Source organism: Conger conger, chromosome 5, assembly GCF_963514075.1.
Source record: "Conger conger chromosome 5, fConCon1.1, whole genome shotgun sequence".
NCBI classification, from domain to species: domain Eukaryota; kingdom Metazoa; phylum Chordata; class Actinopteri; order Anguilliformes; family Congridae; genus Conger; species Conger conger.
The window spans coordinates 6,262,726-6,283,959 of NC_083764.1; the positions used below are offsets into that span (position 1 = coordinate 6,262,726).

Here is a 21,234-nt window from a genome sequence, read left to right on the forward strand (position 1 = left end):
GGGAACGCCACGACCCCCGTCCGGTCCCCTTTCGCACCCTGCCTGACCTCTGACCCTTGACCCCACAGGGCTGCCTGCAGGAGCAGGAGGAGAGCGAGCCGGACTCTGTCCTGTCGCAGAGCCCCAGCGTGCAGGACTGGCTGACCCAGGCCAGGACCACCCGCTCCCTGCAGCACCAGGACAGCGTGCAGAGACAGAAGGTGCAGCCACCGCCCCGGGGAGAGGGAGAGGGAGGGGGGTAGGGGGTCAAACGCTACTCTGGGGGGTCTGAGAGAAAGGGGATCCCGTGCACCGTCACGCCAGACCTGGGTCAAATATGTCATTGGTTTGGATTCAAATAACTTTTCTACTGAGCTCGTCTGGGGTATTGGAACCTATGAAATACTTTCAGAAAGTGCAAACCTTGCCTTCTGGTCCTCTTGGTACTTGGCAAACAAAGTTGTATTTGAATCCAAAAAGATTACGTATTTCACCCAGTCATGGAGGGCTGGTGTGTTTGATTTTGCCTCAATGAGCCAATGAAAACTCAAACTCTGTTTGTATAGCACCTTTCATGCACAGAGCAGCTCAAAGTGCTTCAGCTCTATACAGCAATGGCTGTTTCCTCATAGATAAGATCATAGTAGGACATTTCAAGGACACAGAAACAGTAACCAGCTGTGTAATGTACAGGGAGTGAGTACAGATGCACTTGATGAGTATGTGGTCTTTTGAATGCTGATATTCGTGTGCTGTGTGTGTGTGTGTGTGTGTGTGTGTGTGTGTGTGTGTGTGTGTATGTGTGTGTGTGTGTGTGTACACTGTGTGTGTGTGTGTGTGTGTGTGTACACTGTGCGTGTGTGTGTGTGTGTGTGTGTGTACACTGTGTGTGTGCTGTGTGTGTGTGTGTGTACACTGTGTGTGTGCTGCGTGTGTGTGTGTGTGTACTCTGCGTGTGTGCTGTGTGTGTGTGTGTGTACACTGTGTGTGTGTGTGTGTGTGTGTGTGTGTACACTGTGTGTGTGTGTGTGCGTGTGTGTACACTGTGTGTGTGTGTGTGTGTGTGTACACTGTGTGTGTATGTGTGTGTGTGTGTGTACACTGTGTGTGTGTGTGTGTGTGTGTGTGTGTGTACAGGAGCTGGAAGAACAGCTGGATCAGCAGAAGAAGCTGCTCCAGTCCGTGGCCACTCGGGGGGAGGAGATCCTGACACAGCAGACCACGCCCAACGGAGCCAGGTACACACACCTCAGGCCAGGTGTAATACAGAACCAGCCGGCTCTGTGCCTCACTGATCACCAGTAACCCTCTCCTCTGCCTCCCTCGCTCTCTCTCTCCCCTTTTCCTCTTTCTCTCTCTCCCCCTCTCCCCTCTACCTCCCCCCTCCCCCCTCCCCCTCCCTCACTCTCTCTCCCCTCTCTCCCTCTCTCCCCTCTTTCTCCATCCCCCCACCCCCTCCCTCCTCTCTCGCCCCCAGTCCGTTGGAGTGCGTTCCCCAGGAGCTGGGTCTGGAGGAGGAGGCCCAGGTGGCTCTGGAGCAGATGAGACAGAAGTGGGACAGTCTGAGCAAAGAGCTGCACACCAAACTCCAGCTCCTGCACAACACCGTGGAGCAGGACAGCAAGCAGCCAGTACGCTCATTACCACCACTACTACTACTACTACTACTATTACTAGCAGTTGTAGTAGTAGTAGTAATAATTGTAGTAGTAGTAATAATTTTGATTGTTAATAATGCTTTGAAGTAATTGCTGAATTTTGCAATTAATTTATATTTCGCATTATTATTAGCATTAGTATTACTGTAGTGCTCATTTGACAAATGTTGCACATACCGGTGGATCTTCTTACACATTTGTTCAGCCTTGTTTCATAGGAAGACATTTTTACGTTTAACATCTTCCTGTTTCTGTTCTCTGTGACTTCCAGGTCTACAACAGACCCAGCAGGGTCACTTCCTCTGGGCCCTTATTCAAAGGGGAGGTGCAGGCACAGGACAAGACCTCCCTCAAGTCCCTGTTTGGGGACTTCAGCCAGGCATATGAAGAGGCGTGCTCCCAGGTACATCACCGCCTGCCCCTCTACATCCTGTTTCCCCTCTACATCCTGTTTCCTGTGCCTTTCCCATCCTGCTCTGCGCTGACTGATGGTGTTGGTGAATGTGTCCTCCACACAGACAGGGGGCGCTGAGAGGCTCCTGTGTGTTTGCTGAACGAGCACTGCGCAGACTCACGGTGTTGTGTAATGTGTCCTCCCCACAGACAGGGGGCGTTGAGAGGCACCAGTGTGTTTGCTGAACGAGCACTGCGCAGACTGACGGCGTTGTGTAATGTGTCCTCCCCACAGACAGGGGGCGCTGAGAAGCAGAGCATCCACCTAGAGCAGCAGCTCTACGCCGCCGTCTCTGCCAGCTCTTCCTGGCTGGACGGCGTGGAGAGCAACCTGTTCTCCGGTCCCGTGCTGCTGGCCGAAAACGCAGAGACGCACCTCTGTAACCAGGAGGTAAGGGTCCGTGCCATCGGGAGCTAGGGAAGACGTCAGTCTCTATGAACATTTCTTCAGCAAACCGGGACCAGATGTGCATAACAAGATAGGACTTGGGCGTGGATTCAGTCAACACTTGCCCAACGTTGACCAAGAAAATCTGCATTTTTGTCTTTAGAAACGATCTTTGCCGAGTATAAGCTGTTAAGCTGCATTTCTGAATACAGAAACACATGCTTGTATTTACATGTTAAGGATAAATGTTGATTGAATGCAATTCTTGGTTATCCCTGATGAAAAGGGGAATACATTGCAAACCGTGTGCCGTGGGCCGTGTGACTGAGCGTTGGGGTGTGGTCCTCGCTCAGGCTCTGAGGAAGGACCTGGCGGAGGTGACGGAGGAGGTGGGGAGGAGCAGGGAGGTGCTGGGGAGCTCGGAGGAGCTGGGCGGGGAGGACCAGGCCGTGATGGAGGAGGCGCTGGACTGCCTGGCGGCTCGGCTGGGCGCCCTGGACTCGGTGGTGGGACAGCACTGCGAGGACACCCGGAGACGCATGCAGGAGCTCGCTGCCTTCCAGGTGTGTGTGTGTGTGTGTGTGTGTGTGTGTGGAGGGTGTGTGTGTGTGTGTGTCTGTGTGTGTGTGTGTGTGGGGTTTGTATTTGAGTAGGGGTTTGTATACTTCATGTGCCATGTAAGTGTATGTGGGTCAGTGGTTGCATGTGTGTGAGAGTTAAGAGTGGGGTTCAGGGTGTGTGTCTATGTGTCTGGGTGTGTGGGTCGGTGTGGGAGTGTGTTTGTGCAAACTTTATGTACTCGGTAGGTGTATGTGGGTCAGTGGTTGAATGTGTGTGTGTGTGTGTGTGTGTACGCATCAGTTTCATTGACATTGGTTCTCTCTTCTCACACGCAGACGGAGTTGCGGCTGCTCTTCACGGCTCTGAGTGAGACCAGATACCAGGTCCTGCAGACCCTCACCGAAGCCCTGGACCGGCCGGCCTCCAAACAGATGGAGGTGTGTAGGCCTCCCCCTCCCCTGTTCCCCCCTGTCTCAGTAACCCCTGGGGTAGCAGCTCCCTTACAGTGCGGTCCCTCTCTCCCTGCAGTCCATCTCAGAGGCGGAGGACAGCCTGAGGGAGATTGAGCAGAGGATCTCCGAGCTCAAGACCAGGGGCGAGGAGCTGCACCCCGACCAGGTGTCAACGCAAGAGCTGCTCAAACTGCAGGTACTGTTGTGTACTCAGTTACCTCCGTCTCTCTCTCCCACTCACACACACACATACATTATGTACAAACACACACATTAACCTCCTAAGACCCGCACTCTTTTTTGGTATGCATTTTTAATTTCTCTTTGCTATTTGGGCTTATTGGGACCTGATAAGTATAAAAACTAAGCATCATCTTTTGACATGATGTAGTTTTTGAGAAAAATGATGTCCACATATGTGGACTCTCGGTCTTAAGAATTAAGTATTATGGTTGTACAGCCCAAAATGTGGAGTCCACGCATGTGTACGCCAGGTCTTAGGAGGTTAAATACAAACACGCACACACACATATACACCCAAACATACACGCACACACAGATATGTTGCTACCATACACCGATTGCCAGGATTGACAGGGAACTGATAAAGGGCTAGTGCTGTGTTTGTGTCTCGTTTCACTGCACTTATGAGGACTTTGTCTGTTATGTCTTGTTTCCCTACTCTTATGAGGACATTGTTTTTTGTATATGGTTTCACTATTCTTATGAGGACTGTATGTTTCCCAGGACATGTATGAGGAGCTGGTGCTGACCGTGGGCTCACGCTGCAGTGGGCTGAACCAGAACCTGGCCCTGAAGGCCCAATACGAGCGCGCACTGCAGGACCTGGCCGACCTCGTCGACACCGCTCAGGACAAGATGGCCGCTGACCAGAAGATGATGGCCGGCTCGGTGGTGGAGGTCCAGAATCTCCTAGACAAGCACAAGGTAGGTCTCTTCTTCCTTCAGGGAATGGGCATTGAAACTATATTGAATTAAAATATGCTACCAAGATACTGCAACATTTCAGTGTAAGGGCACATGTATAAAATATTGGCACTTTTATACAGCACAGTAGATGGCATTGCTGTGAAATATATTGATCATATATCCCACATATTTATAGTATATTGGTTGCAGCTTGCAGAAAACATGAACAAGTTTGAACATGGTTCATGGTTCAACACGGCTTTTGACAGACAAATAACATTTTTGACAGGCAAATTTTTTTGGCAGACGAGGTTGAACACGTTTTTTGGCAGACGGGGTTGAACACGGTTTTTGGCAGACGAGATTTGTGACACTTTCCTCTCCCCCTTCCAGGAGTTCTTCCAGGGCCTGGAATCGCACATGATCCTGACGGAGACGTTCTTCCGGAAGATCTGCAGCTTTGTGCTCCCGCGGGAGAGCCAGACTCTGGAGGAGACCATGGCCCAGGCCCAGGGGGTCCTCAAGCAGGCCCACAGGAGGGGCGTTGAGCTGGAGTACATCCTGGAGGTCAGCACTCCAACATTGCCTAACAACCAACGTTATGCTGCAACAAAAAGTCACAATTGCACAAAATCTTAATAGAGATTGTAAACTTAAATTCACACAGTCATTGTCTTTCTCATTTTAAGATAAATTGTCTTACCTTGCACGATTATTTATCCTAGTTTCATTTCATATCTATGGTAATAGATTTTATCAAGTGTTATTATTTTAGCCTAAAGTTTTCTCAAGTCGTGCTTATTTTTTTCAAGTCATGTTTTTACAGTGTATTTATTTGCTTGTTTTGTTGTCTACTTGTAGAATTGAGATGTGTATTTAGTGTGTGCGTGCGTGCGTGTGTGTGTGTTTGCGTGTGTGTGCATACGTGTGTACGTGCCTGTGTGTGTACGTGCCGGTTTTTGACCCTCTGTGCTTGCCGTCCGTGTGCTGTGTCTCTCAGTCCTGGAGCAGTCTGGAGCAGGACTACCAGGCCCTGCACAGGCAGCTGGAGGCCGTGGAGGGCAGTATCCCCATCGTGGGCCTGGTGGAGGAGACAGAGGAGAGGCTCAGCGAGAGAATCGCCCTCTATCAGGTACTCATAGTCACAAACGCACGCACACTCACACGCACAGTACTCTACCACACACATCCATGGCTTTTTAACCCCCTTCCAGACGGATATATTTGAAAAACTTTTTTTCGCTGGAAGTTCCTTTGATCGTGGCATAGTGTGCTTCTCAAAACTTTGTGGTGGCTACTTCACTCTGAGAGTAAGGCTCAGTGTGACAAATATGCAATAATACAGGAAATAAGGAAGGGGGCAAATACTTTTTCATGGCACTGTATATATATATGTAAATAAGGAACTGTATAAGCCTCATACCTTTTTAGTAAATGCCTGTTTAGATGTTTTTGTGAATGAACAGGGATAATACAAGATGGCAGTTGTGACATCACCTAAATGCTAAAGCACAGAGACGAGCTCCGCCAATCACAGAGCTCATTAATAACAACCAACGGAGCTACAGCGATGGTGATTGGTGGACACAGACAGCCTGGAAGCACAGCCAGTGATGTTAGTGTGACTCTTTGTGCCCCCTGCAGCGGCTGAAGCTGAGCCTGACCCAGCACCAGCACCAGCTGTACCAGGTTCTGGAGGACGGGAAGCGGCTGCTGCTGTCCGTGTGCTGCTCAGACCTGGAGACCCAGCTCACCCAGCTGGGCGAGCACTGGCTGCACTGCACCACCAAGGTCAACAAGGAGCTGCATCGCCTGGACTCCATCCTGAAGCACTGGACACGGTCAGGGCCTGTACACACACACCCTCTCTCCACACACACACACACACACACACACACATACACACACACACATACACACACACACACACACACACACACTGCACCACCAAGGTCAACAAGGAGCTGCATCGCCTGGACTCCATCCTGAAGCACTGGACACGGTCAGGGCCTGCACACACACACCCTCTCTCCACACACACACACACACACACACACACACACACACACACACACACACACACACACACACACACACACACACACACACACACACACACACACACACACACACACACACACACACACACACACACACACACTGCTCCACAAGGAGCTGCATCGCCTGGACTCCATCCTGAAGCACTGGACACGGTCAGGGCCTGCACACACACACCCGCTCTCCACACACACACACACACACACACACACACACACACACACCCTCTCTCCACACACACACACACACACACACACACACACACACACTGCTCAACAAGGAGCTGCATCGCCTGGACTCCATCCTGAAGCACTGGACACGGTCAGGGCCTGCGCTGTATACACACACACTTTCTCACACACACACACACACACACACACACACACACACACTGCACCACAAGGAGCTCCACCACCTGGACTCCGTCCTGAAGCACTGGATATGTACACACACACTCTCTCTCTCACACACACATACTTACACACACAAATACACGCTCTCTCTAACACACACTCACTTGGCCTCTCAAACACACATTTACACACACTGTCTTTTTGAAACACCCTCTGTGTAACTGAAAGATCCACACATTCACTAACACACTCTCTCTAGCTCACACACACACAAAGTGGGGTCCTCACAAACCTGTGCTATGTCATATAACAACATGACCACGTCAATACAGAGCTGCTATGAGCTGTTACTTGAAGGCGGGAATGGACTCTACAGGGAGATGAGATGGCTGCATCTTTCATCACAGTGATTCATGTTCCATGTTTACTTTGATCGTGAAATCCTGAGTGTGAGACTCTTTACAAACCGTCAATGGGATTTCACGGATGGCAGCTGAGCACTTAATGAATCACGCCATGCGTGAAACAGTCATCAGATAGTAGTGCTTCGTAAATATACAGGATTCCAGGTAGTAATAATAACGTTTGGGTATTTAGCGGAAATCCAGATCAACTTTACACGGCTTATTTTATAAGCATTTTTTGAAAATCCGTTTACACGGGTTAATGTTTAATTGAAGCGATTCAGATTAAGTACATTGCTCAAGGGCACGGTAGCACAACAGCGCTACCCTGCCTAGGATTTAGGTTCCAAGCTCAGTTCCATAACCATTATGTTGTAGTGTCTTTTTATTTAAGCATTGTAGTGGGATGCCAGCCTGACCCCTCCTTGCCCCCCCCCCTCCCCCCACAGGTACCAGACCGAATCTGCCGAGCTGGACCAGTGGTTGCGGTCGGCTCTGGACCGGCTGGAGTTTTGGACCACGCAGTCGGTGACAGTGCCTCAGGAGCTTGAGACAGTCCGGGATCACCTGTTGGCGTTCCTGGTGAGCGTTCCCGGAGGAGCGAATTTTTACGAATTAGTTCTACCTCCTGGCTGAAGAATAGGGCTCATTTAGCGGGGTCATTTTTACATTCTGACCCTGGATTTTTTTTCTTGTGGTGGGTGGTGAGCATTCTGGCCCAAAATGGCTGCCGTCGCATCTGCCAGATTGGTGGTGGTTGAGGCGAGTTTCCCCTTCGTCGCTGAAAAGCGAGAACGGGAAAAGCGGCATTTTTATGCATGGAATTCTTCATTATTATTATGGGCGACATGGGGCGACATGGCTCAGGCAGTAAGAGCAGTCGTCTGGCAGTTGGAGGGTTGCCGGTTCGATCCCCCCGCCCGGGCTGTGTCGAAGTGTCCCTGAGCAAGACACCTAACCCCCAAATGCTCCTGACGAGCTGGTCGGCGCCTTGCATGGCAGCCAATCGCCTGTCAGTGTGTGAGTGTGTGAGTGTGTGTATGAATGGGTGAATGGAGAAGCATCGATTGTACAGCGCTTTGGATAAAGGCGCTATATAAAATGCCAACCGTTATCACCTGTGGTGCCCCGCAGGACTTCTCCAAGGAGGTGGACGCGCGGTCGTGCCTGAAGGCCTCGGTGCTGAGCACGGGGAACCAGCTCCTGCGGCTGAAGAAGGTGGACACGGCCGGCCTGAGGGCGGCGCTGGCCCAGGTGGACACGCAGTGGGCCGAGCTGCTCACCCACATCCCCGTGGTGCAGGAGAAGCTGCACCAGGTACCTGCGCCCCGCCGGCTCGGCCGCCGCAACACTGGCGCCGCGACACGCTAACGGGGGTCAATGCTGACTAACAGGCACTAATACGCATCAGTGAACACCAATATACACACACATGCACTAACATGCACCGATATACACGCACATGCACTAACATGCACCAATATACTCTAGCATAAACCAGCATATCCCAACATGCTCTAATACACATAAGTGAACACTGAACAGTGAGCATAAACCAATATACACACACATGCACTAACATTGTTTTCAAAAAATACTTTCAATATATTGAAATATATTTCATTTATATTTGGGTTACGTTATCGAGAGTGAAGCCGCCAACATAGCTTGTGCCTTTCCCGCTAAAGCCGCTGGGACTGCAACAGTGACTGGATAACGGTCCAGTAAAAAACAGAAATGCAAAAAAAGCAATGTACTTAACCAGGGGAGACAGCCCTCTCAACGAGCGGATACAGTCCCGACAGCCACTGTGCGTTTTATGCATCAATATACACCAACATATCCCAACATGCACTAATACCCATCAGTGTACATCAGCTGTGTAATCAGTGCTGTTTTCGGCATGGCAGTGTCCTGTGGAATGCCTCTGACCCAGTCTGAAGCTGAAGTCGGGTCTGAATGCTAAAGGCTAAAGGCTGAAACAGGCTCTTTTTTTGTCCCCCACAGCTTCAGATGGAGAAGCTGGCCTCCCGGCATGCCATCACGGAGCTGATGAGCTGGATCTCGCTGATGGAGAACGTGATGGAGGAGGACCTGGAGAAGATCAGGGGCGTGGTGGGGTCCCAGGCCATCAGGGACTACCTGCAGAAGTACAAGGTAGCGATTGTGCCCCGTCCCCAAAAGCATATCTCACTCGTTCATTTCATCCATGGCACGTCCATTCTTTTTATCGGAAATTGAACGTTCTTGTCCATCTCCGTGTACTGTCTCTTTACTCGTTCTTGAGTTGCGAAACTTCATGTTTCTTGACTCAAAAATGAATGCATGAATAGAGGAAACCCATACTTGACTAAAATATAATGATGTGTTGGAATAATGATATGGAATAAAGACACAGTTTTAGCTGATCGGTGGTAGTGATTTTGAGGTTTTTGCAGGACACTAAAGAGTTATGATTTATTTTAGACTTTTAGACTTTAATTTACTCTATGAGGATTTACTGAATTTGATTCCACTTCCTTTCCTCCAAGGGCTTCAGGATCGACGTGAACTGCAAGCAGCTGACCGTGGACTTTGTAAACCAGTCGGTCCTGCAGATCAGCAGCCAGGACGTTGAGAGCAAGCGGAGCGACAAGACCGACTTCGCCGAGAGGCTGGGCGCCATGAACCGCCGCTGGCAGATTCTGCAGGGCCTCATCACCGAGAAGGTACCATGGAATTAAAAGTACCATGCACTCAACCAGAGCTTCTGATCACTGGGAAGGTACCACAGAGATCAGCCAGAGTCTCTCTTCACTGAGAAGTTACCATAGAAATCAGCCAGAGTTTACCATACCATAGACATTTGCCAAGCTTCTCATTGTAGGGACTTTACCACAGAACTCAGTCAGAGGTTCTTATCACTGAGAAAGTACCATAGATATCAGTCAGAGGTTCTCACTGAGAAGGTACCATAGACATTTGCCAAGCTTCTCATTGCAGGTACTTTACCACAGAACTCAGTCAGAGGTTCTTATCACTGAGAAAGTACCATAGATATCAGTCAGAGGTTCTTACTGAGAAGGGACCATAGAGCTCCTACGTGTCCTGTGCGTTCCCTCAGATCCTGATGCTGGAGTCTCTGCTGGAGTCGTGGCTGGAGTACGAGGACAATGTGCAGACCCTCAGGAGCTGGTTCACTGCCCAGGAGGAGAAGCTGAAGAAGAAGCACAGGATAGAGGACCTGGCCTCCGTGCAGAACGCCCTGAAAGACTGCCAGGTACGGCGCAATATGGTATAGAACACCCTGAAACACAGGTATGACACAGTATGGTATAGCACCACGGTCTGTGGACCAGTCCCAGCAACATGGCTACCGGTCCCACCATTTATAGTTAGTCATGAGGAAATGCATGACATTGACCTTACAATGTATGCTGGTCCCTGAGACTTTGAGAATCGCCGGTCCACAGTCTGAAACGTTTTGGGAACCTCTGCAGGGTATAGCAGAGGTATGGTATAGAAAGACTGCAAAATACAGCACAATATACTACAGAACACCCTTAAAGATTGCTAAAGAAAAGTCTAAAGTTAGTGTTACTACTGTGGACGCTAATGTTGCTATGGTCGATCGTATCTGTTGACATCGCTTGCTCTTGAGAAATGAGACGTGTCTTGTTCGGTGATCTCTCACTCTCTCAGGAGCTGGAGGAGCTGGTGAAGGAGAAAGAGAGGGAGGTGGAGAAGGTGGAGGAGCGGGGCTGCGCCCTCGTCCAGAACAAGAAGGAGGAGGCGTGTGCCGTCGTCATGGACGCACTCCAGGGGCTCAACCACAGCTGGGCTAACCTGGACCACCTGGTGGGTCTCCTGTTCTAACAACGTCAAATGTGTCAGGGCAGGGATCATCAACTCACGGCCCTCGAGGGCTGAGAACTGCTGGTTTTCCACCCTCTCTTTACCTGGGAGTCAGGTGTGAAGACAGTCGAAAATTGGTCAACTGTTTCTGATCTGTTTCAGGGAATATCAAATTGTATAAATTAATAGTGTGTTTGTGTTATATGAGGGTGTCATCGAATCATCGAAAGCTAGCAAACACAAGAACAGTAGCCCAGTGAAATGATGAGTCACAGCTTGCGGTGATTCAGTAGCCTGACAAGAAGCACATCTTGAGCTCATTTCCTTTTCTTGTGTAAGAAAGAAAGAATTCCGATTGCACTCAACCACTAAAAAGAATGGTGTGTGAAGTCAATAGTATCCTGATGAAAAAGAGATACGCACACAGACTCAATGATTCACCCCTTTAATATAAAGCAGGAGGTGACACAAACACAAAAACACAAACATTTCAAAAATACGCTGAATGTATGCTCTTTTTGATCACTTTACTTATGTACAGCACAGCTGAGTCTCATAGCTTTTTGCCCGACTCGTGTGCGCTCCAGATCGGGCAGCTGAAGATCAGCCTGAAGTCCGTGCTGGACCAGTGGAACGTGTACAGGCGGGCGTCCGAGGAGATCAACGGCTACCTGATGGAGGGCCGCTATTCCGTGTCCCGCTTCCGCCTGCTCACCGGATCCCTGGAGGCCGTCAAGGTGCAGGTGGAGAACCTGCAGGTACGGGCGAGAGGGATTGTCAGAACCACGTGTGGCCCAATAGCCTGGCCTGAAGAGAATGGGCGCATTCCAATAGCTTGTTTTATCTGCGCTCGTCTCCTCAGTCCTTGACTTGACCCGTAGATCGATCAAGGCTTGCTGTCATTAAGTTCCAAACCGTAAAAACTCCTTGAAGGAGCTAGGAGGCTCCTGAATGCTTGAGCAAGGAAACATGTGTGCATTCTTTGTGGGAGTATTGTTTTGGAACGCATGGCCTTGTATAAACAATCAACCTGTGGATTCCAGTTTGCCACGTTTGTCACTGAGGCTTGAAAGGTTGAGCAAGGTTGAGCACGTTTCCTCAATTACTCCTCCTCGTGTCCTTTGCTCGTGTCCTTTCCTCGTGTCCTTCATTGGGTGGAGCTAAAGTGTTGAGAAAGGGGCACAAGGGAAGGATGCAAGGAGGTAATAATAAGCGATTGGACGGAGCCCAGTGTATATCCGTGGGCGGCTGTGCTGACTGCCGTGTCTCTGCAGAACCTGCAGGAGGAGCTAGAGAAGCAGGAGAGCAGCCTGAGGAGGTTCGGCTCCGTCACGCACCAGCTGCTGAAGGAGTGCCACCCATCCGTCGCCGACACGCTCAACACCACCCTCAAGGACGTCAACATGAGGTACGGCCCACATGAAGGGTACTGTCGATTGGTGTTGACAGGAAGTTTTGAGGTAAACTACAGGAACTTGACAGGAAGTAACAGGCTGTGGTCGTAGCTGTTAGACAGGAAGTTATGTGTTAACTGCAGGAAGTGGACAGGAAGTCATGGTCAATGGTAGTTATACAGGAAGTTCCATCTGAATGGCAGGAAGTGGGCAGGAAGTGAGGGCTGCTAAACCGGAAGTTGATGGTAAACTGCAGGAAGTGGACAGGAAGTGAGGGCCGTTAAACAGGAAGTTGGTTGCAAACTGCAGGAAGTGAGGGCCCTTAAACAGGAAGTTGGTAGTAAACTGCAGGAAGTGAGGGCCGTTAAACAGGAAGTTGACGGTAAACTGCAGGAAGTGGACAGGAAGTGAGGGCCGTTAAACAGGAAGTCGATGCCCCAGGTGGAACGGGCTGCTGGAGGAGATGGCGGAGCAGCTGAAGTGCAGCAAGGGGCTGCTGCAGCTGTGGCAGCGCTACAAAGAGCTCTACGGCCAGAGCGCCAAGAACGTGCAGCGGCAGGAGGAGCAGGCCGACCGCCTACTGAAGACCGCCGCCAACAAGGACATCTCCGACCAGGAGGTGGCCGTCTGGATACAGGACTGCAGTGTGAGTAACAGGGCTCTGTGTGTGTGTCAGGGGTCTCTGTGTGTGTGTGTGTGTGTATGTGTGTCAGGGGGTCTGTGTGTGTGTGTGTGTGTGTGTGTGTGTGTGTATGTGTGTCAGGGGTCTGTGTGTGTGTGTGTGTGTGTATGTGTGTCAGGGGGTCTGTGTGTGTGTGTGTGTGTCTGTCTGTCTGTGTGTCAGTGTGTGAGTGTGTGCATCAGGGGGTGTCTGTGTGTGTGTGTGTGTGTGTGTGTGTGTGTGTGTGTGTGTGTGTGTGTGTGTGTCAGGCGGTTTCTGTGTGTGAGTGTGTGAGTGTGTGTATCGGGGTGTCTGTGTGTGTGTGTGTGTGTGTGTGTCAGGCGGTTTCTGTGTGTGAGTGTGTGAGTGTGTGTATCAGGGGGTGTCTGTGTGTGTGTGTGTGTATGTGTGTCAGGGGGTGTCTGTGTGTGTGAGTGTGTGTATCAGGGGGTGTCTGTGTGTGTGTGTGTGTGTGTGTGTGTCAGGGGGTCACTGTGTGTGTGTGTGTTGTGTGTGTGTTAGTGGGATCACAGCCAGCTCGATCCCTCGTATAGCGCTGCTCCTTGCAGTGGCAGTTGCTCACTGGGCTCATTCTTCCCCAGGCCAGATTTGCTTTGGCAGGACTCTGGATGAGCCTGGGCTCAATGCCACATGCCTCCATCTACACCCTGTACAGCTCGTATCAGGAGAACTAATGAATTCAATAATCAAACAAATTACTCATTTAAATTAAAGCATCATCATCAAGTGTGAAAAACGTGAAATCGTAGCATTCCGGCCAGTTCGGTTGGATTGCCGCCCTGCAAAAAAAAAAAAAGAAAGAAAGCAGTTGGCAAAGCGGAGACGGAAGAGAAAGAGAGGATTGCGGGTGCCGCCACGAGGGGGGGTCAAGGGGGAAAAGAAGATGGCCGCTTTCAGCCTGAGCCGAGCCCGCACGATGCAGCTGTCGCCTTTCAGGAGCCAGATTACGCACACTGCACGGGCCTGAATGGTCTCTGCGCGGCTCTTTGTGAAGGTTACTGCCCTGCGCTGTGCAGTGGAGGGGTCTCTGATTCACCGGCAGCTGGTTACCCGGCGAACCACGCCAGGCCCCGCAAATACCGCCGGCTTTGGACCATCTGCGCCCCTTAAATCTTCCCCTCTCCCCTCTCCGCCTTCTGGTGTGCTCTCTGCAGTTTTGGGCTGGGTTCCATAGTGCAGAGGTATAAATAGAGCAGCATCTCGTGATAATCAGTTCCTTGCTCCCACTAGTGAAATGCTCTGGTCATGTTGGAATATTTTGGCGCCAATATTGTTAAATAATGAAACAATCAAATAATTTTTGATTTTCCCCCCCAAAAAAACATGCATTAAATGGCAAAAAAAATGCATGTTTTTTTTTCACAAGATTAGTTGGCATGAACAAGTGCCAACATTGCACTTTGGCGATGTGGTGAAAATGTGTGTGTGGTCAGCATGTTGGTGGGGATGATTGGAATGTCAATCATCATGTTCAGTGTGCTGATGGTGGGCGTGGCCAGTGTATTGACAGTGGCCGTAGCCAATAGGCTGATGGTGGGCGTGGCCAGTGTATTGACAGTGGCTGTGGCCAATAGGCTGATGGTGGGTGTGGCCAGTGTATTGACAGTGGCTGTGGCCAATAGGCTGATGGTGGGTGTGGCCAGTGTATTGACAGTGGCGGTGGCCAATAGGCTGATGGTGGGTGTGGCCAGTGTATTGACAGTGGTCATGGCCAATAGGCTGATGGTGGGCGTGGCCAGTGTTTTGACAGTGATCGTGACCAATAAGCTGATGGTGGGCGTGGCCAGTGTATTGACAGTGGCCGTGGCCAATAGGCTGATGGTGGGTGTGGCCAGTGTTTTGACAGTGATCGTGACCAATAGGCTGATGGTGGGTGTGGCCAATGTATTGACAGTGGCCGTGGCCAATAGGAATGATGGTGAGCATGCTCAGTGCTCTGACAGTGTCCGTGGTCGGTGCATTGAGGCGGGTGGTGACCAGCGCGTTGACGTGGTTGCGGTCTCTCTGGGACAGGAGCTCCTGCGGACCCAGAGGACGGTGCAGGACTCCCTGCAGGTGCTGTACGAGCTCGGGGAGCAGCTCAAGCTCCAGGTCGACGCCTCGGCCGTGGCCGCCATCCAATCGGATCGCCTGTCCCTCACGCAGCGGCTGGGAGTGGTGGAGCTGGCCCTCACCAGGCAGCAAGCGGTACTGCAGGTAGGCCCACCCCTTCCCCCGCCGACTCCCCCACAACACCCAGCACTACTGACTGTTATTCACTCATCTTCAGTTGTTCGATTATCATTAGCCAACCATGACCACTATGGCCTTGGGAAAAAATGCGGTTCGCTTCATCCTGCAGTGATAACGTGGGTTTAAGCCCCTCGAGGCTCGACATTGAGAGAAGGTAAACAAAATGGCTCTTCCCACCCCCTGAGCTCTGACGGGGAGGTTTTAGAACGAGTCACAGAATGGTCGTGAGCCGGTCACCGCTGAGACAGGGCCCCCTCTCCCCCTCTCCCCCAGGCTGGGGTGCAGGACTTCGAGACGTTCGGCGAGCAGCTGGAGTCCCTGAGCTGCTGGGTGCTGGAGGCCGAGGAGCTCCTGAAGGGGCCGGACCCGGCGCGGTCCGCAGACCTGTCAATCATCCAGGATCGCATGGAGGAGCTCAAGGTGATCTAACCCTGCCCTACGAACGTGTACGCTAAGGCAACCATTATCTGCGGCCACTCTTGTAATTTTGCCTTCATTTGTGAGTGCGTAGTAATCTAGTCATCATGTATGGCCGTAATCATCGACGGTCATGGGTGAAAGTGATCATCAATGGCCACTATGGTCATTTCAACAGCCATCTATGACTCATGGTAAAATTAGCGCTTGTCTACAGCCATATGGTAATTGAACCATCATACATGACTGCTTGTTGGAGTTACGATCATCGACACTCACCCGGTTTGCATTCCATGTAATTTAGCTGCCAGCTCATGATCAGAATCAAACTTATGATGGTTCTTGCTGTGGTGGATCATCAGTAGGAAACATAGACGTATCAGGAGATATAGAACTCCTTGTTTTGGTCTAGTTTATAGCTGCCCTGTATGCCTGAAACACGCCTGCCCTGCGTGGCTCTAATCTCGGATGTATGGTCCATCTCCTAGGCCCAGATGCTGAAATTCAGCAGCATGTCCCCAGACCTGGAGAGGCTGAACGAACTGGGCTACAGGCTACCGCTCAGCGACAAGGAGATCAAACTCCTGCAGAACCTGAACCGCACCTGGTCCGCCACCTCCGCCCAGACCACCGAGAGGTTCAGGTAAGACCATGCTGACCGGACCTAAGAGGGCATTCCTTCCCTGCTCGGCCAAAGAGACTTTTTTTCTTGCTGCTAAGTAGTTCTGGAGCAAGTAGCTGTGAATATTCATGTTCTGACCTGACCTGCTTCTGTCTCTAGCTTAGCATTATCCAACATGTGAAGGCCAGGTTGTGTGTGTGAAGTGGTTCACGTCTAATCTATGTGCAGTCGGAAGACTGTGATGTAGTACATGCAAACAACACGCCCTAGGCCTGACATGCTACATGCCAGTGAGATGATACATGCGATTGTTGCACATTTCACTCAACCAAGAGCAGCTCAAGGAGATCTTTAGCTGTTGAATGAGGTGTGCTTTGTTTGGGCTGGAGTGAAAACCTATAGGACGGTAGAGCTGCAGTAACAGGGTTGGGCAGCCCTGCTTTAGAGGAACAGTAGGTTGACCCGTTGTCGCCTGCAGAGCCATGTTGGATTTACCGGCCGTTGTCCCTGTTTCTCTGCAGCAAACTGCAGGCCTTCCTGCTGCAGCACCAGACCTTCCTGGAGAAATGCGAGACCTGGATGGAGTTCCTGACCCAGACGGAGGAGAAGCTGGCGTCGGAGATCTCCGGAAACTTCCAGAGCCTGCTGGAGCAGCAGAGGGCCCACGAGGTGAGGGCGAAGGGAGGGGAACGTGAGCCAAAATGCTGGGTGTCCCATACCTGTTTAAATATTAAAGTTATTGGATTTGGATTTAGATTAGCCTGACATTCTGGTGTTAAGTTCAGACTAGGCCAGTACTGACTGTGGCCAGAGGCTCTTTATGGTAGAGCATGATTGGCTGTAGCATTGCACAGGGTGGGAGGGTTTCAGTCCGTGTCTGTCTGTGTTCCTGCAGCTGTTCCAGGCTGAGATGTTCAGCAGGCAGCAGATTCTGCACTCCATCATCAGTGATGGACAGAAGCTACTGGAGCAGGGACAGGTGGATGACAGGTAACCTACAACGCAGGGTTTTTAACACTCCTCGATTTTATGGGATGGCTTTTGGTCGTTATAAAATAAAATCTCTCGCATTCTCTTTCTCCCCTGTCCATCTCTCTTTTTTTCTTTTTTTTTCCCCCCTTGCTCTTGGCCCGTTTTCCTCTCTCTTTCTCTGCCGAATTCTTCTTCCTCCTCGTCTCTTCGCCTCTCTTTCTCTCCGTCCTCTTCCTCTCCCTATATGTCTGTCTATCTGTCATTTATCTATTCCTCCATTTCTCCGTCTCTCTCTCACACACCTCGTTCTCTCTCTCCCTCGCTCTCCCTCCTTCTTTCCCTGTTGTCCCCTCTCCCTGTTTCTCTTTCCATCTCTGCCATCTCCCCTTCCTCTCCCTCTATCACCTCTCTCTCTCCCTCTCCCTCTCAATCTCTCTCGCTCTCTGTCTCCCTCTCAACTGAATTCAAAACGCTTAATTGGCATGACAAATTAGGACGCTTAGTATTGCCGAAGCTTGTTGGATGAACAACAACAAAGAATAAGCCCAAAATCAATAATTGTCAATCCATTATTACATTATTGGCATTATTGGCTCTCATCCAGAGCGACATACAGTTGATTAGACTAAGCAAGAGACAATCCTCCCCTGGAGCAATGCAGGGTTAAGGGCCTCGCTCAAGGGCCCAACGGCTGTGCGGATCTTATTGTGGCTACACCGGGATTCGAACCACCAACCTTGCCTGTCGCAGTCATTTACCTTAACCACTACGCCACAGGCCGCCCGTAAATTCCGAATCGTAAGTCCCTCCCTGTCCCCCTCTCCCCTGCAGGGACGAGTTTAACCTGAAGTTGGCGCTGCTGAGTAACCAGTGGCAGGGCGTGGTGCGGCGCGCCCAGCAGAGGCGGGGGATCATCGACAGCCTGATCCGCCAGTGGCAGCGCTACCACGAAATGGCCGACAAGCTGCGGAAGTGGCTCCTGGAGGTGTCGCACCAGCCCGAGGTGGTCCAGCAGGGGGAGCCGGTGCCCCTGCAGCAGGCCCGCGCCATGCTGGACGAGGTCCAGGTGAGTCTGCGGCACGGAGAGGGGGAGAGGGGGAGAGGGGAGGGGAGAGGGGAGGGGAGGGGAGGGGAGCAGCTGCCAGGGAATTATCCTGCATAACGAGGTGGAGTGTCTCTATATGGGCCAAGTTCATTGCACATATTTGGTATTGCTACAGCAGTTATCTGTATATGGCTGCTAGAAAAAATAATAAATAATAAAGTGTAAGCTTATTTGTACTTACTCAAATTTGATATTTACTGAAGCAGGTTAAGTACCTTGCTTCAAGGGCACAATGGTGGTGTCCTACCTAGGAATCACTCGTGAGTGAGTGAGTGAGTGAGTGAGTGAGTGAGTGAGTGAGTGAGTGAGTGAGTGAGTGAGTGAGTGAGTGAGTGAGTGAGTGAGTGAGTGAGTGAGTGAGTGAGTGAGTGAGTGAGTGAGTGAGTGAGTGAGTGAGTGAGTGAGTGAGCATGAGTGGGTTAGTGAGTAGGAGTGGATGGGTTAGGTAGTTAGTGAGTAGGAGTGGATGGGTTAGGTAGTTAGTGAGTGGGTTAATGAGTTAGGGAGTTATTGAGTGAGTGAGTGAGTGAGTGAGTTAGTTAAGTCAGTGAGTTAGTTAGTGAGTGAGTGTACCTGCAGGTGTAGTGCGCTCCCTGCCCAGACTGCACCCCCTGCTGACCGGCCCTCTCGTTGCAGCTGAAGGAGAAGGTGCTCCAGAGGCAGCACGGCAGCTACATCCTGACGGTGGACGCCGGGCGGCAGCTGCTGCTGAGCGCCGACAGCAGGGCGGAGACCGTGCTGCACGCCGAGCTCACGGACACGCAGGAGCGCTGGAGGCACGCCAACATCCGCCTGGACGAACAGAAGAGGGAGCTGCTCACCCTGCTCAAGGTAGCGCGCTGTTTTGGGAGCAGAGCTGCTCACCCTGCTCAATGGAACAGGCTGGTTTAGGACCAGAGCTATTCACCTGCTGAAGGTAACAGGCTCTTTTAGGAGCTGAGCTGCTCACCTGCTGAAGGTAACCTGCTGTTTTAGGAGCAGTGCTGCTCACCTGCTCAAGGTAACAGAGCTGCTCACCTGCTCAAGGTAACATGCCGTTTTAGGAGCAGTGCTGCTCACCTGCTCAAGGTAACTCGCTGTTTTAGGAACAGAGATACTCACCCCATTCTCTACTGCAGTGGTTCCCAACCCTGTCCCTGTACCTATCTTGGAGGTTTTCATTTGGCGCACCTGGTTCTGCTAATTAGCATCTCAATGAGATCTCCAGCTGTTGAGTAAATTGAGTATATATCTCAAAGCTGTAACAATTTGCATATTGTGAAGTGCTGCAGTGTTCCTATTTTTTATTTCGGTACATTTCCAGAATGTTCCATTTTCCGAAGGGAAAACATAGGCCTACTGCAATGCTGTAAATAGGGTGACTGATTAATATGTTTTACAGCAATGTTTATTTTTATTTTTATATATACGGTAGTATATCTGATAACAGTAGTAGCAGTAGGAGTAGCAGTAGTAGTAGTAGCAGCACTAGCAGTAGTAGTAGCAGTAGTAGCAGCACTAGTAGCAGTAGCAGCAGTAGTAGCAGTAGTAGTAGTAGCAGCAGCAGTAGTAGCATTAGCAGTAGCAGTATTAGTAGTAGACATAGCATTATTAGTTACAGTAGCACTAGTAGTGGTAGTATTGTTAGTATTAGTAGTAGTGTTGTTCGTATTATTAGTAGTATTGTTAGTATTCGTAATAGTGTTGTTAGTATCAGTAGTAGTGGTGTTAGTGTTAGTAGTAGTGTTGTTGTGTTAGTAGTAGTGTTGTTGTGTTAGTAGTAGTGTTGTTAGTATTAGTAGTAGTGTTGTTAGTTTTAGCAGTAGTGTTGGTGCTGGTGGCGTGTAGCCCCTTATGCTGGGTTACTACACATGTAAACAATGACCAACGGAGTGTTACAATCTTGAATAAGAATTTGTCCGTGAATAAAATGTGACATTTTAACTCAGTCATTAGAGGAGTGCAGAACAGGGAACAGTGATGGCATGAAAAATTGTCTTGAGGGAGACCAATGCATAATTTAGTGCATAATTGGCAAATATTTTCATCACTTTTAATTTAAACAATAACGGCGCATATTTCACCATCTGTGTGTGTTTCTGCTCTGAGGTTTTTTGACAGAGTATCGATCAGTCTGACATTGAAAGAGCCTGAAATTTGTAAAGGCTTTTCCCCTGCCTTTAGCTCAAGCCTAGAGACAGTTCTCAAATTCTTTCAGAGCGATACTCTCCCATTATTCTGAGGAAGAGCAGTTTTTGGTTCAACCTCAGAAAGTTCCAACACGAACCTATGAAAACCAAATGTCTACACTGTAAAAAAAAGTCTGTCTTACGTGTTTTAGCCTTGTAATGAGAAGAAAAAATGAGGTGAACTTTTTTTGCAGTGCAGAGCAGGGCTGGCCAACCATGTTTCTGGAGACCTACTATCCTGTAGGTTTTCAGTCCAACCCTAACAAAAGTAGGCCACATTTAACAGCTAGAGAGCTCGTTGAGCTGCTAAGTAGTAGGATCAGGTGTGTCAAATTAGAGTTAAAATAAAAACCAACAGGACAGTATAACTCCAGGGACAGGGTTGGGCAGCCCTGCTCTAGCTGTTGAATGAGGTGTGCTTTGTTAGGGTTGGAGTGAAAACCTATGGGACAGTAGATCCCCAGGAACAGGGTTTGGTAGCAATGCTCTTGCAGTAGAATAAGGTGTACTTTGTTAAGAGTTAAAATGAAAACCTACAGGATGGTAGATCTCCAGGAACAGGGTTGAGCAGT

General features: G+C 50.2%; 1 protein-coding gene across 5 annotated transcripts in view; it reads left to right on the forward strand.

The window, feature by feature from the left end:
• Positions 1-21,234, forward strand: part of LOC133127991 (nesprin-1-like) — a 207,698-nt gene that overhangs the window by 146,641 nt on the left and 39,823 nt on the right. For 4 of the 5 annotated variants that reach the window (XM_061241165.1, XM_061241158.1, XM_061241159.1 and 1 more), the window contains 28 exons: positions 69-200; positions 1,117-1,217; positions 1,457-1,610; positions 1,909-2,040; positions 2,326-2,481; positions 2,832-3,041; positions 3,375-3,476; positions 3,568-3,687; positions 4,239-4,439; positions 4,815-4,988; positions 5,422-5,553; positions 6,066-6,262; positions 7,686-7,818; positions 8,371-8,553; positions 9,244-9,393; positions 9,768-9,944; positions 10,340-10,495; positions 10,918-11,073; positions 11,658-11,828; positions 12,345-12,478; positions 12,906-13,110; positions 15,160-15,342; positions 15,652-15,798; positions 16,284-16,438; positions 16,939-17,086; positions 17,313-17,407; positions 18,221-18,455; positions 19,131-19,325. In XM_061241165.1, coding sequence (XP_061097149.1) covers positions 69-200; positions 1,117-1,217; positions 1,457-1,610; positions 1,909-2,040; positions 2,326-2,481; positions 2,832-3,041; positions 3,375-3,476; positions 3,568-3,687; positions 4,239-4,439; positions 4,815-4,988; positions 5,422-5,553; positions 6,066-6,262; positions 7,686-7,818; positions 8,371-8,553; positions 9,244-9,393; positions 9,768-9,944; positions 10,340-10,495; positions 10,918-11,073; positions 11,658-11,828; positions 12,345-12,478; positions 12,906-13,110; positions 15,160-15,342; positions 15,652-15,798; positions 16,284-16,438; positions 16,939-17,086; positions 17,313-17,407; positions 18,221-18,455; positions 19,131-19,325 — 4,434 coding nt within the window. Of the gene's footprint in view, positions 1-68; positions 201-1,116; positions 1,218-1,456; positions 1,611-1,908; positions 2,041-2,325; positions 2,482-2,831; positions 3,042-3,374; positions 3,477-3,567; positions 3,688-4,238; positions 4,440-4,814; positions 4,989-5,421; positions 5,554-6,065; positions 6,263-6,758; positions 6,801-7,685; positions 7,819-8,370; positions 8,554-9,243; positions 9,394-9,767; positions 9,945-10,339; positions 10,496-10,917; positions 11,074-11,657; positions 11,829-12,344; positions 12,479-12,905; positions 13,111-15,159; positions 15,343-15,651; positions 15,799-16,283; positions 16,439-16,938; positions 17,087-17,312; positions 17,408-18,220; positions 18,456-19,130; positions 19,326-21,234 lie in introns of those variants that run through there. The other variant, XM_061241162.1, reaches the window with a different exon arrangement.